Source organism: Mercenaria mercenaria, chromosome 13 (genome assembly GCF_021730395.1).
Source record: "Mercenaria mercenaria strain notata chromosome 13, MADL_Memer_1, whole genome shotgun sequence".
Classification (NCBI taxonomy): domain Eukaryota; kingdom Metazoa; phylum Mollusca; class Bivalvia; order Venerida; family Veneridae; genus Mercenaria; species Mercenaria mercenaria.
In genome coordinates, this window is record NC_069373.1 from 81,898,907 (window position 1) to 81,913,748 (window position 14,842).

A 14,842-nucleotide genomic window follows, 5' to 3' on the forward strand; every position below is an offset into this window, starting at 1 on the left:
CTGAAAGACTGTAACATTACACTTTTTGAAAGACGGTAACATTTTCGAAAGTTTTGAATTTTGAAGAATGTGATGCTGAATTTCATTAACTGCAATCGCTGTGTCTATATTTTAGAGTTAATTATTTCCTGTAAGTAACACTTATAACACTAAAGAAATTATATGTTGCTTTAGTGAATAATATTATGTAACTTTTTGTTACGAAGAATATTATCAGTGCTGAATAAAAATCAAAAGAAAAGTGGGGCTCATGTTTGAAGCAGGAAAAAATATTTTCAGTCAAACACACAAACTGCAAAATCAGCTAAAAATGAGACCCCAAATTGTAGTGGTGGTGTATCATCTAAGTTTCCATGACAATTTCTGTCATGTTATTATTTCAAAATGCTACTTACATGTCAAATAAATTGCAAAGAAAATATGGAAAATAGCTCTGCAGAGCAAAACAAGAAATATCTTTTAAAAAGATGGTCGGCGAATTGTAGAATGAGAAGTTTTTGATGGTGTTATTCTAATATTTACCTAACATTTTGTAAATAGCAAAAACCATTAATTTTTCACAAATGTTTCGTAGGACACTAGGTGTGCCATTTTGTTTCGTTTACTTTACTGTGGTCCGGAAGGCACTTCTCTACCTATAGAAGACTTTAACCGATCGGCTAATCACATCCTTATTCATGTGATACACTTCTGATGTATTATTTATAGCGAATTTATAAGTGAGATCTTTATAAAGTTAAGGTATAGAATGTTGGTATTTCACAGTGAAGTTTTGTTTTTGATTTGCATGCACACTGTTTGTTTTTTAAGAAGTTATATTTTGTACACGTGGCATGACATTTTAATAGACAAAATGTAAATTAGGTATATTTTGTTTTATCCTAGCTCGTGAAACAGAAAATAAATTTATCAAATCCGCCCCACCAGGCGTCTCAAGGCTTTGAGTTCTTTTTTGTATAGACTGTTAAATTTCCATTTGATGGATTTCGGGTTATTTCGACAATTCAATAGTGTGAACCAAAAGAAAAGTTTTAAGACTGCGTATATATTATATACTTTTGAAATTCATTTTTTCCAGGCAGTCTTTGTTGCAAAATAATTAAAATGATGGTGAAACACATTTTCATATATGCGCGTTCCGTGACAAAGCGTAAAACGTATTACGGCCCCAAAACGGATAATTCTAAAGGAAATGACGTCAACGTGAAAAAAAAAACAACGTAGACTTTACCGCGCATTTCATAGAAATTTAATGACGTTGAGGAAGCAATATATTCATTTACTTGATTTTTACGCGTTTTATGCTAGAATAGCCTTAGCGTATGTTCTTTTCGTGTCATAACATCTTCAGAATCCCTCGGGAATCGTTGGTACCCTCGCCCTACCGGGCTAATCCCTTGGGATTCTGCAGATGTTATAACACGAAAAAACATGCGTACATTATTAAAGATATTTTGATTCTACTACCTTAACGTAAACCTCTGTCACGTATTAAGTGCATAAACAGTAAAATTGAATTTGGAATATATTTTATGGCTACTCTGCATGTTATAAAAGTAATTTTTGTAAATAACCAATACAAACAATGTGTTATAATTTTTTAATTTTGTCGGGAAACCATATTCAGGACACTCCAAAGTTCAAAGTTTATTTCATTCAACTCTCAGTTTGTACACATACAAAAACACTCCAACTGCACATTTTGTATTGCAGAATTTTTATGCCCCCGGCATCTACTGATGCAGGAGGCATATAGTGATCGTCCTGTCCGTTCCGTCCGTTCGTTCGTCCGTCCGTCCGTACGAGGTTAACCAAATGGGACCGTTTCGTCTAGCATCAATACCCCTTACTAGAATGACTTGATACTTATGCAGATGTAACCTGTGACCATTCCTCATCTTCAGACATCACCTGACCTCAGTTTGACCTTGACCTTGACCTCATTTTGGACTTAGGTTGCTTTATATGGGCCATCTCTTGGTTAACCAAATGGGACCGTTTCGTCTAGCATCAATACCGCTTACAAGAATGAATTGATACTAATACAGATGTAACCTGTGACCATTCCTCATCTTCAAACATCACCTGACCTCAGTTTGACCTTGACCTCATTTTGGACTTAGGCTGCTTTATATGGGCCATCTCTTGTAAACCAAATGGGACCGTTTCGTCTAGCATCAATACCCCTTACTAGAATGACTTGATACTTATGCAGGTGTAACCTGTGACCATTCCTCATCTTCAGACATCACCTGACCTCAGTTTGACCTTGACCTTCACCTCATTTTGGACTTAGGTTGCTTTATATGGGCCATCTCTTGGTTAACCAAATGGGACCGTTTCATCTAGCATCAATACCGCTTACTAGAATGACTTGATACTTATGCAGATGTAACCTGTGACCATTCCTCATCTTCAGACATCACCTGACCTCAGTTTGACCTTGACCTTGACCTCATTTTGGACTTAGGTTGCTTTATATGGGCCGTCTCTTGGTTAACCAAATGGGACCGTTTCGTCTAGCATCAATACCGCTTACAAGAATGAATTGATACTAATACAGATGTAACCGGTGACCATTCCTCATCTTCAAACATCACCTGACCTCAGTTTGACCTTGACCTTGACCTCATTTTGGACTTCACCTGACATCAGTTTGATCTTGACCTCGTTTTGGACTTAGGTTGCTTTGTATCGACAAGGATGCCACCGGGGGCATCAAGCGTTTATTGAACGCAGCTCCTTGTTTTTGCTATTTTTGGCTTGTGAACACGATAGAGACCACATTTTGCAATTGATTTTAATAAAACTTGCACACAACTTTTATTGGCATAATATCTCGGTTCCTTTCGAAAACTGGCCAGATTTCATCATGGGTTCCAGAGTTTCCATCATGGGTTCTAGAGTTACTAATTTTCTATTTTGGCCCTTTCAGTCATATAGAGGTTTCATTTATGCTTTGATTTGATACAAACTTGCACAGAATGTTTATCTTGATGATCTCTAGGCCAGTTTCGCAACTGGGTCATATGTGGTCAAAAACTAGGTCACCAGGTCAAATAAAAGGAAAAGCTTGTTAACACCCTATATGCCACATTTATGACTCTATCTTCATGAAACTTAGTCAGCATGTTTATCTTGATGATTCTTATGCCAGATTCAAAACTGGATCATATGGGGTCAAAAACTAGGTCATCTGGTCAAATCAAAGGAAAAGCTTGTTAACGCTCTTGATGCCATATTTATGATCCTATCTTCATGGAACTTGGTCAGAATGTTTATCTTGATGATTCATAGGCCAAGTTCGAAACTGGGTCATGTGGGATCAAAAACTAGGTCACCACTCAAATCAAAAGAAAAGCTTGTAAACACTCTTGAAGCCATATTTATGATCCTATCTTCATGAAACTTGGTCAGAATGTTTAGCTTGATGATTCCTAGGCCAAGTTTGAAATTAGGTCATGTGGGGTCAAAAACTAGGTAACCCGCTCAAATCAAAGTGAAAGCTTGTTATCACTCTAGAGGCCATGTTTATGACCCTATCTTCAAGAAACTTGGTCAGAATGTTTATCTTGATGATTCCAAGGCCAAGTTTAACAGGTGAGCGATATAGGGTCATCATGACCCTCTTGTTATCTATTTACTGTCGCCGACGAGAATCTCGCAGATGCGCGCACGCGCCTTTTCGGAAAATCCTTGATTAGAAATAGATGAATCAATACTTCAGGTCAATAAATTTTAATTAGAGTTGAATGAAACATGTGGAAAATGTAACACTTGCAAATAAATAAAACCTTTATCTACCTTTATATATACCGTTACCATGGTCCCTGTAGAAAAAACAACACACACTTCACGTTTATCGTAGTATTAAACTTCTGCAACGGAAAAACTTGGGAAACCAAAAATCAGTCAGGTGGTTTACGGAATCCATTCCAAAAATGGCGATCGACGGGAAAAACAGCAAATTCGCAGTGGTTTGAAAACATCGACAGAATTTATGGTATTTCTTGCAGAAACATTTTGTTTTTTTGGTGTACGCTGATAGAATTTGGTCCAATCAACGGGATACCAATAATTAATTTGTAAAAAACGAGCGTTTTGTCATAAAACGAGCGCGACTACTTTGGAGTCGTACACCTGTTGACTTGCTGAAATATACATGCAATAGGGAAACCAAGAACAGACGCGTATCTGTATAAGAAATATAAGTGAAATATAATACTTTAACACTGAACGTATTTCGATTTTTCTTTGGAAACTTTAACTTTTTCTTTGGAACTCGTAAGTCATTTTGTAATATACTTAATGAAATGTCATGTCAAGCACAGTTAATGATCTGCATACGATAGCTACCATTTTAGCCGACTGCTATTCGAATAATAAGGAGGGCTATTGTACTCAGAGGTCGGCGTTGCATTCAGGTTTAAGTTTTATGGCAAACTACTCTCCTTATTGTCATCAAAGTTCACATAAGGTAGACAGACATTTGATAGCGTAAGGCCAGACGTCCTAAAGGTCAAGGGCAGTAAGGTCTACATTGTAATAGTACTGGTAACGTTTTATTGCAAATTTCTCACTTTCATTTTATCTTAACTACTGCCCCTATTATCATCAAACGTCACATACGAGTCGGTCTTTGTAAGGTGCAGACATCTGAAAGTTTAGAGTCGTGTAACCTAAAGCTCAAGGTCATTTGGATCAAATATTGTAGCAGGGCTGGTTAACGTTTTATGACAGGCTTTTCAATTTCACTATATCTTCTTAACTCCTGTCCCTGTAATAATCAAATCTCAATTTGAGAGAGATCCTAGTAAGAGACAGACAACTTTTGGTTTAGGGTTAGGTACCTCAAAAGATATGGTCAGTTAAAGTTAATATTAAAGCAAGTTCTAATAATGCATCAGTTTTTATACGCCCGAAGGGACGTATTATGTTATGACGCTGGTGTCCGTCTGTCCGTCCGTCTGTCCGTTAGCAATTTCGTGTCCGCTCTGTAACTCTTGAACCCCTTGAAGGATTTCAAGGAAACTTGACACAAATGTTCACCACACCCAGACGACGTGCAGAGCGCATGTTCCGGATGTCTCGCTTCAAGGTCAAGGTCACACTTAGGAGTCAAAGGTCATATCAGTTTGTTTCGTGTCCGCTCTGTAACTCTTGAACCCCTTGAAGGATTTCAAAGAAACTTGACACAAATGTTCACCACACCAAGACGACGTGCAGAGCGCATGTTCCGGATGACTTACTTCAAGGTCAAGGTCACACTTAGGGGTCAAAAGTCATATCAGTTTGTTTCGTGTCCGCTCTGTAACTCTTGAACTGCTGGAAGGATTTCAAAGAAACTTGGCAGAAATGTTCACCACATTGCAACGATGTGCAGAGCGCATGTTCCGGATGACTAGCTTCAAGGTCAAGGTCACACTTAAGGGTCAAAGGTCATATATGACTTTGCTTTGTGTATATTGCTCTGCATTGCAGTGCTCTTGTTTTTATTTGGCAGATCTCTTTTTTTGTACTTACAATAATTTTTTTTTGAATTACTTCCCTTTTATGTTACTATAAATAGCTTATTTTGAAACTTTTTTATTATTGGCCGTAGGGAAAAACCGAGACCACTTTTCTGTGGTACAACATGGATGGTACCTCCAATTTTAAGGTGTATTTTTACATACCTGTGCCTGATAAGGATTTTTTTGTAGACTTTGAATTTTTTTTTGTGGACTTAGATTTGTTTTTTGAAGTTTTCCTTTTGTTGTTCCTTTGGGGCTTTAACAGTCAAGTTCTTAAAATTTTGCTCCCATCCTATGATGTAAGCCTTCGGGCGTATATTGCCCCGCTTGGCGGCGCTCTTGTTGTCACGAGGTATTCCATTGAAGTAACTCAAAATACTCTGACACATGTATCTGGTGCGGCAAGAGTTAATACCTTAAATGACCAGTTTATGTATTCAATACTTTTATCAATCTCAAGTGTATATAGATGGACTGATAGTTTTCTGCTTATATAGAAAATTAGCTAGTAAACATGTTACGTATAAATATCTATAAACTCACCTGGGAAGGTTGTATAGGAATGTTATATCATAGTATATATCTACATGAGTATTGATCTTACATAACGTATAAAATCTATAAGTTCGTGACCATTTGAACTTATATATAATACCGGGTTAGAGTTATTTGAAGTTTTATACCAGACCGGGCACTAAATCTTCTGAACTACTGACACATTTTTGCATAAGGGTAACTAGGGTCAGAATGGTTAATGTTATATGGTGAACTTCTCAATTTCTTCTTAACAACTGCTCTTATAATTGAGGATTGATCTTGTTAAGGGGACGGATGTCATTTGGTTTAGGGTAATGTAATTCAAATGTCAAGGTCACTGGGGTGTAATTGTTTTAATAGTGTTGATTAAAGTTTTAAATACGTCGTGGCCTCAACTGGTTCCATTGTAAGCATGCGAATGCTGAAAACAGGACACTAGTTGGTGTTACTAATATATTGTATTCTGTCTTTTATTGTCATTATTCAACAATCTCAATAATAACAATACTTCATCTATCAGTCCATATGGTATATATTTATCTATCATTCATCAGATGTCTTTTAAGGTGATGTATACATTCCAGGCACTGAAATGACAAACATCACCAAATTAACAATTAAATACCTTTACATACTTAGTAAATTGGTCATATCGAACTTTCTGTACTAGCCTATACGCGACATCTGATAAGCCTTATTTGAAAAATCGATAATCCTGTAGCTTTGTAAATTGAATGTTCTCAATAAAACATTGTGTTCTGATAAATATCTCATTTATATGTATAAAATCACAGTGGTCTAATACCTAAAATGTCCATGTCATGACATAATGTATACAATACATGTACGATGTTCACAAAGATTACAAAAAGGTTTACTTACAGATCTAGTGGATCTTAACCCTTTATACACACAGTGACACTGGTCTGCACCGTTTCTCACAACACACCTGGTACACGTGATGCTGATACTGTGAAGTTCAGAAGATATATACATGACGCCATTTTGGAACACAAAGGTAGCGCACTAAATCATTATATTCATTATTGCACGAAAATTAATAAATAATCATTCCAGCCTCAGAAATCTCTAGTAAATGCATGAACTGCAGTTACACAGAAAGCAGATAAAGAAATGGTATCACTATGACTAAAACATTTGTCACGCAAAGTTCAGCATGTCAGCTCCTTTGGAGAATGACGTCATACACTTCTGATAATCACGTGACCACAATAAAATTAAAGTACTTGCAAGACCAATATATACACCAAAGAGACAAAAACACCAGAAAGTATACATGATTTTATGGGCTTTTTACTACGATTTATGAGTGCAACTGGTTGCAGATAGGGCTCGCCAAAGCTAAAATATTTGAAAAAATCTTCAAGCGCTAGTCAAATTTTGAAATGATTATAAATACGTGTTCCTTGAGTAACGGTCTACACTGTTTAAAAACTGATAAAACAAAGTCTGGCGTTTAGAATGTGTTATTGTTTCTAGAACAACCTTCAAGCTGTCCAACGTAGACTGATTTACTGATATTGAGGCAGGCGGTTCCAAAGGACAACAGTTGCAAGGAAGAGTCTGTGTTGGTAGGCAGATTTGCTACTGGAGATGTGGTTGTACTGTTGGTTAGGGATTCTAGCAGATCTGGAATGATATCTGGACATGTTGCGTGTGTAATCTCGTTGGTTTTCCTTACTTTATTTAAATACAAACGAGATGTCAGACGTGGATTTAATTTATTCACTTCTATAACTATATTTACTTCTACAACAATCATTGTCATTTCAGATTCATCACTTATAGTACTATCAAAGCTGTCCTTAGCATAATCCTCATAGCTCTCATAATCCTCGTAACCCTGGCTCTGAAAATACACAACCAAGAGCCTTATAATATAATGCGAGAGAGCTGATTATTAATTAATAAACACAAAGCATTCAGTCTCTCTTAACATACATATATACATAAGACTTAGAAACCGGGCTCACCGGTTCAAGCCGGCATGGTTCGTTGCATAATAAAGCGGTACGGCCTGTATTCTGGTTCGAACCGGTTACTGGGCTTATAGGATCAATATACAAAATATGGCTGTATTTATGTATTATTAAATCAACAGTTAAGCACAGTGGTCCGAGTATTCCTTATTCACTAATAAAACATATTAAAATGCCTACGTATAAAAGGTATATGTTACAAACAAATACAGCTGCAACTATATCCAGAAAGGTAACTGAATAACACTAAATAGTTACACTTACCAGTTCTGTAAGAACTGTAAACCACAAAGTACTCCGAACTGTAAACCACAAAACACTCTGCCATTCATACAAACTTCTACTGTGCTGTGCTGGAACTTGCTGTTAAATGAACAACTGGTTAATAATAACATGCTTGTTAAATATTTCCAAACATGAGAAGATATGAAAAGTTGTATTTGAGACCGCCATCTTTAATCGCGAATTCACAATACAATACTTAAATTCTGCAGCACCGAAACTATCAAAATCTAAAGATATTTCTATGAAAGGGGTTTAAATCAATCCAGCAGTTACCTTTGTAAGATGACCAATTGCAGAGACTAAAAAGAGCTTGAGATGAACAGTAAAACTTGTAAAAAAGTACATTTGATACCAAGCGATATCCAACGCCTTTTCCATTCAACCAACTTTCAGAAAGTCCCGCGAAATCTCCCTGAACACGAGATTTCGTGAACTAAAATTCAATGAACTATAAAATGAGGGACAATTAGGAATAGAGGTATCCAATGGGGATAAATGACCCTACTACACGTGTGTTCCTTGGATAACCCTTTACGAAGATTTTTTAAATTACTTTAATCCGGCAAAATGTATGGCGGCCAGTGCAAAAAAATAGAAACATATTATAACGACATCTTCCTTGAACCCGCTGTTCTGATTTTAGAATGATTTCAAAGAAATGTTCATTGGGTGACAGGCTACCAGAAGCTTTCAAATTATTCCGATTCGTAAAAATACATTGCCACCAGGGACCGTGGTCACTTGTCCGTATATGTTTATAGTGAGGACCTTAACAATTCTTCTTGTCAGAAAATTATCACGTAAATGTTCCTTGGGTACCCCACCAACATGATCGTCAAGTAATTCTGAATCATGAAGACACAAGGCCGACAGAGAGGGCTATCACTTTTCCGTATATGTATATATATATATATAGGGCTAAAGTAGAGAAGAATCCTTATAGGCCTAGCTGCATTACTATATAAGTGCCCCCTCCCCTCAAACCAAGTAAACAATTATCTGCTACTTATCAGAGATTACGTAATACTAGTTATTAGCACAGCAGGGTGTCCACACTTGATCATGACATTGCGTGCAATGAAGTTTAATAATTTATTTCCTTTCAGTGACTGTAGAATAATGATAATGATTATAATAATGAATTTGACTTTTTACAATGATATACATGTATGTCAGTGAGATTAGGTGCGTACAGCACAACTATAATTTTGTCTATCGTAATTTTCAAATTATCTCCATTTTTGTACTTGTTATATTACGTCCATTCTGAAATAAGGATGGGACATACTGTGTGATGATGTTGTCTGTCAACACTTTCCATTTCATAGAGCTGAAAATAGAAATATTTTTTAAACAACTTCTCCACAAGAACCGCTTTATGGATCTTCATCAAACTTAATCTGCAGCGTCAGTGTAATGTCCGCTCTCAATTTTATGCTAATAAGGGTACTTGGCCCTTTGTAGGGGCCGCTAAAGCTATAGATAGAAATACCTTCAGATACTTCTCCTCATGAATCGCTTGATTGATCTTCTTCAAATTGGTCTGTAGAATCATTGTAGGATCGTTTCTCATTTTTTTTTCAAATAAGGGCAATTGGCTCCTTCTAGGAGCTGCTAGAGCTAAAAAACGACTTCTCAAGACTCTCATATACCGCGTGATTGATCTTCATCAAACTTTGTCTGTTGCATCTGCATAAGGTCATCTCTCAAAGTTCTTCAAATGAGGGCACTTGGCCCCTTCCATGTGCCACTAGAGCCAAAAAAAAAAAGAAATACATTTAGGTATACAGACACTAAATAGGAAAATGGCGCGAAAGAAAATGGTAGTCGCGTAATCGCGGATTCAAATAGTCCTTCTTCTGTTTTGCTCGGTAGAGCTATTTTCCTTGTTTTCCTTGCATTTTTTAGCTGAAATCGCATGACAGATCTATGCTCGACATGTATGTAGCATTTTCATAATGAAAAAAAAATAACATGACAGAATTTGTCAGGGAAACTTAGATCATACCCCACCACTACAATTTGGGTTATTTTCTAACTAATTTTGCAGTTTGTGTTTTTGACTGAAAATATATTTCTTGCATCAGACATTACCCTCACTTTTCTTTTGATTTTTATTTAGCACTGACAATTGTAAGTTACAGACATTTAAAATGGGTCCCGGTGTGTGCTGCAGCCGTTAGAAATCTGTCAGTTTTAGAACAGCTATTTAGTGTGTTGTAACCTTTAAAAAACGTTTCCTCATGACTCAAGTGATGGATCTTCGTCAGACTAGTAATGTAGCATAAGTGTAAGGTCCTGTCTCATTTTAATTCAAATTGGGATGCTTGTCCTTTTTTAGGGGCCGCTAAAGCTATAAATACTTAATATTCTCCTCATGAACCGCTTGGTGATCTTCGTCAAACTTGATCCGTAGAATCATTGTTATGTCTTCTCTCAAATTTATTTTAATGGTTTAATGGGCCGCTAGAGCTAAAAAATTAAACATAAAACAGTTAAACGACTTTGTTTTATGAATCGGATGATGGGTCTTCATCAGACTTGGTCTGTTGCATCAGTGTAATGTCCTCTCACAGTTTTGTTCAAATAGGTGCACTTCGTCCCTTTTAGGGGTTGCTAGATGTTAACATAAAAAACCTTTAAAGATCTTCTTTTCATGAACAGCTTGATGTAGCCTCATCAGATTTGGTTTGTTGCATCACTATTAGGCCCTTTCTCAGTTTTGTTTAAATGGGGTATGAGCCGCTAGAGCTAAAAGGAAAAAACCTTGAAACCATTTCTTCTCATTGATGGATCTTCATCAAGATTTGTCTGTAGCATCATTATAATGCACTATCCCATTTTTTTATTCAAATGGGGACACTTTCCCCCTTTAATGGGCCATTAGACCTAAAAAACGCAAAAAACAACAACAAACGGTTAAATGACTTCTCTCATGAATCGCGTGACGGATCTCCATCAAACTTGGTATATAGAACAGTATAAGGCCGGCAAATTTGTTCAGATGAGGGTACTTGACCTGTTGTCTACTTTTCAGATTTTATTATATGCTAAACCTTTGTTACATGTTTTAATGTATTATAGGAATATTACAATGAAATCTATCTGGTATTTTCATTGTGAAAAATACTGGTAAGGAAATGAGTAAAATTAAGTTAACTTATATGAAATTAAAAGATGCGTTTATTTACAGATATGTATGACTAAGATGTTATTCACCCATGAACAAAGTATCTTTCTTCTTCGCTCGTGACTTCGTCACTCGTGAAAATGTTGCACCTGGTTTTCATTCGGTGAAAGATATTTCTGTCTTACACTAAAACAACATTTCAGTCTCCTCTAGAGTAGATATTTCCATCGTACACTGATACAACAGTTCAAATTCCTCATGATATTTCGATCTTACATTGAAACAACATTTCAATTTCTTTAACATAAGATATTTCGATCTTACACAGAGGAAATTGAAATGTAAAGTCTTGTTCAAACTGACTGGTGGACAACAAACTATCGCTTCATCTTGGTAAAACTGAGTGCATTATCTATGGCTCAAAACGCAAATTAAAACTAGTAAAAAAAAATTAACATTGTTTGTAATGGACATTACGATTGAGACCTCTGAGTCTGTAAAATATTTAGGTGTCACAATTGACAGCTCATTATCAGAAAAAAGCATCGTTGATAATATTATTAGTAAGGTAAATTCACGACTTAGATTTTTGTGTCGACAAGCAAAGTGTTTAGATTTTAAGACTAGAAAGTATTTATGCTCTGCTTTGATTCAATGTCATTTAGATTATGCTTGTACTTCCTGGTACCCAAATTTAAACAAGGGTCTTAGAGATATCTTCTTACAAATTCTTACAAATTTGTCAAAACAAGATTGTTAGATTCATAAATGGCATGGGTCCTGTGGAAGTGTAAATCAACTTAGCCTGGCTAAAATGTCAAAATAGAAATAAGCAGTTACGTTTGAACCATGTATTCAAAATTGTCAATAATATTGCCCTTCATATATGAAAGAAAATTGTGTACCTGTCAGAACTGTTTATTCTTATTCTACAAGGGCTAAGTATAATTTTAGTCTACCTAAATCATTTGGGAAAGAAAATGTATCTTTCAGTTTTAGTGCAATAAAAGATTGGAATTCACTTCCAGATGAACTGAAGAAAATAACCAAATTTGGTCAATTAAAACTTTCTGTGAAGAAACATCTATTAGATGTAGCAGTGAAAAACAGTGAGCATTGTCGACATGGTCTAATACATAGTTTGAGTATTAATCACATTGGATAGCTGTATGTGTTTATGATCTACAAATATATTACAGAAACAGTTTAAGTTACATAGCTTTCAAATCCCAAAGTCTTTTCAAAATTTGTCTTTGATGTGTTTAAATATGTTTTCATTTTAGTAAGTATATTTAGCCAAAGACGACATTGGAAATAAGCTTTCTAGCTTTCATGGGCCATCCTAGGTTACTACACACTGCTATAATATATACATGTTGCTTCCAATTTGGACTCTCTTATTCTAAATAACATTGGTGGTGCAAGAACTTAAAATGCGTAAACTCAGAAAAAAAAAGAAAAGAAAAAGCATTATGCTATGTTCTCAAAATAAGCCAAATTTAAAAAACAATCTAATGAGAAAACCCCTTGTTTTAAACTTGTTCTCCTGCAATCTTACGTGTATGTTATTTAGGTACTGATAGAAAATGAATAGATTGAATGGAATTGAAAATTTTCCATGAGTAATTTTAAAAGTATTTTGTCTTAAATTAATATGCTTGAAAATGGAGTATAAAGGTATGTTCCTTTATTCAATAAATTGTTCAACTGTACAAAACACTTGCTATATTGGTAATGTTTATATTTTTAAAATGTATTGATGCAACATACACAGGCGCGTAGCTAGGGCCGGTTTCCAAGTTCGTAGGGGGTGGAAGGCCGGAGTATCCTGCCAAGAACTTTTTTAAAGCGAGGACGCCAAAAATGATGTTTTGGTGTATGTTTAAGTCAGTATAGTGAAAGAAAATCTTGTCCTTCCTGGAACAAGTTTGTACAAAATGATTTGTTTTACTTCATTTAGACGCATGTGAAATACGCATGTAGTAAATCAGAATGTAGTTTTTATTATAATGCACCAATGTCTTATTAGTGACAGTTTGTTTTAAATCTTATGTACATATAACTAACATTACCCGTTGAAAATAGTCAAGTGATTTTCATAATTTCTAATATGCGAATGTTTGTTAAATTCATGCAGTATACTTTGAAAAAAAGCAATTTGGTTGTCTTACAATTTTTTTGTCAGAGTTACACATTTATGTGAAAGGATGTTAGCTGTCCTGTTCTTTGGAAAATGTAATAATCAGTGTACCAAACACATTGTGCAAGGTCACCTGTTCGTGTATTGACTGTTGATACAGTCAAAGGGAAATCACTCGGCAAATCAATACTGGTCGCTAATATTGGCCGTAGGTTTGTTTACCAGATTTCCGCCCATTTTATTTTGATGAGTATATATGCCCCTTTTTAGCTCACCTGAGCACGAAGTGCTCAAAGGTGAGCTTTTGTGATCGCCCTATGTCCGTCGTCCGTCGTCGTCCGTCGTCTGTCCGTCGTCCGTCGTCGTCGTCAACAATTTGACTGTTAACACTCTAGAGGTCACAATTTTGGCCCAATCTTAATGAAACTTGGTCAGAATGTTACTCTCAATTAAATCTTGGATGATTTCGATATTGGATCACCTTGGGTCAAAAACTAGGTCACCAGGTCAAATCAAAGGAAAAGCTTGTTAACACTCTAGAGGTCACAATTTTGGCCCAATCTTAATGAAACTTGGTCAGAATGTTACCCTCAATAAAATCTTAGACGAGTTTGATATTGGGTCATCTGAGGTCAAAAACTAGGTCACCAGGTCAAATCAAAGGAAAAGCTTGTTAACATTCTAGAGGTCACAATTTTGGCCCAATCTTAATGAAACTTGGTCAGAATGTTACCCTCAATAAAATCTTGGACGAGTTCGATATTGGGTCATCTGGGGTAAAAACTAGGTCACCAGGTCAAATCAAAGGAAAAGCTTGTTAACACTGTAGAGGCCACATTTATGACTGTATCTTCATGAATCCTGGTCAGAATGTTAATCTTGATGATCTCAAGGTCCAATGTGAATCTGGGTCATGTAGGATCAAAAACCAGGTCACCAGGTTAAGTCAAAGGAAAAGCTTGTTAACACTGTAGAGGCCATATTTATGACCATATCTTACTGAAATTTGGTCAGAATGTTAATCTTGATGATTTATAGGTCATGTTTAAATCTGGGTCAGATGGGGCCTAAAACTAGGTCACTAGGTCAAATCAAAGGAAAAGCTTGTTAACACTGTAGAGGCCACATTTATGACTGTATCTTCATGAAACTTAGTCAGAATGTTAATCTTGATGTTCTTTAGGTCAAGTTCGAATCTGGGTCATACCGGGTCAAAAACTAGGTCACCGGGTCAAAT

The 14,842-nt window shown here is 35.9% G+C and overlaps 1 protein-coding gene and 1 long non-coding RNA gene across 2 annotated transcripts; one reads left to right on the forward strand and one right to left on the reverse strand.

Moving 5' to 3' along the window:
* Positions 1-7,495: 7,495 nt before the first annotated feature.
* Positions 7,496-8,761, reverse strand: LOC123546189 (uncharacterized). The gene is made up of 3 exons (XM_053520762.1): positions 8,609-8,761; positions 8,315-8,413; positions 7,496-7,920 (listed from the first exon to the last, which is right to left on the reverse strand). Exons 1-3 carry the CDS (start codon positions 8,711-8,713, stop codon positions 7,528-7,530), a joined length of 597 nt encoding a protein of 198 aa, XP_053376737.1. The 5' UTR covers positions 8,714-8,761; the 3' UTR covers positions 7,496-7,527.
* Positions 8,762-13,970: 5,209 nt separating this feature from the next.
* LOC128547682 (uncharacterized) lies at positions 13,971-14,369 on the forward strand. Its single transcript, XR_008366634.1, has 2 exons — positions 13,971-14,002; positions 14,293-14,369. It is a non-coding gene; the product is annotated as an uncharacterized LOC128547682 (long non-coding RNA).
* Positions 14,370-14,842: the final 473 nt, after the last annotated feature.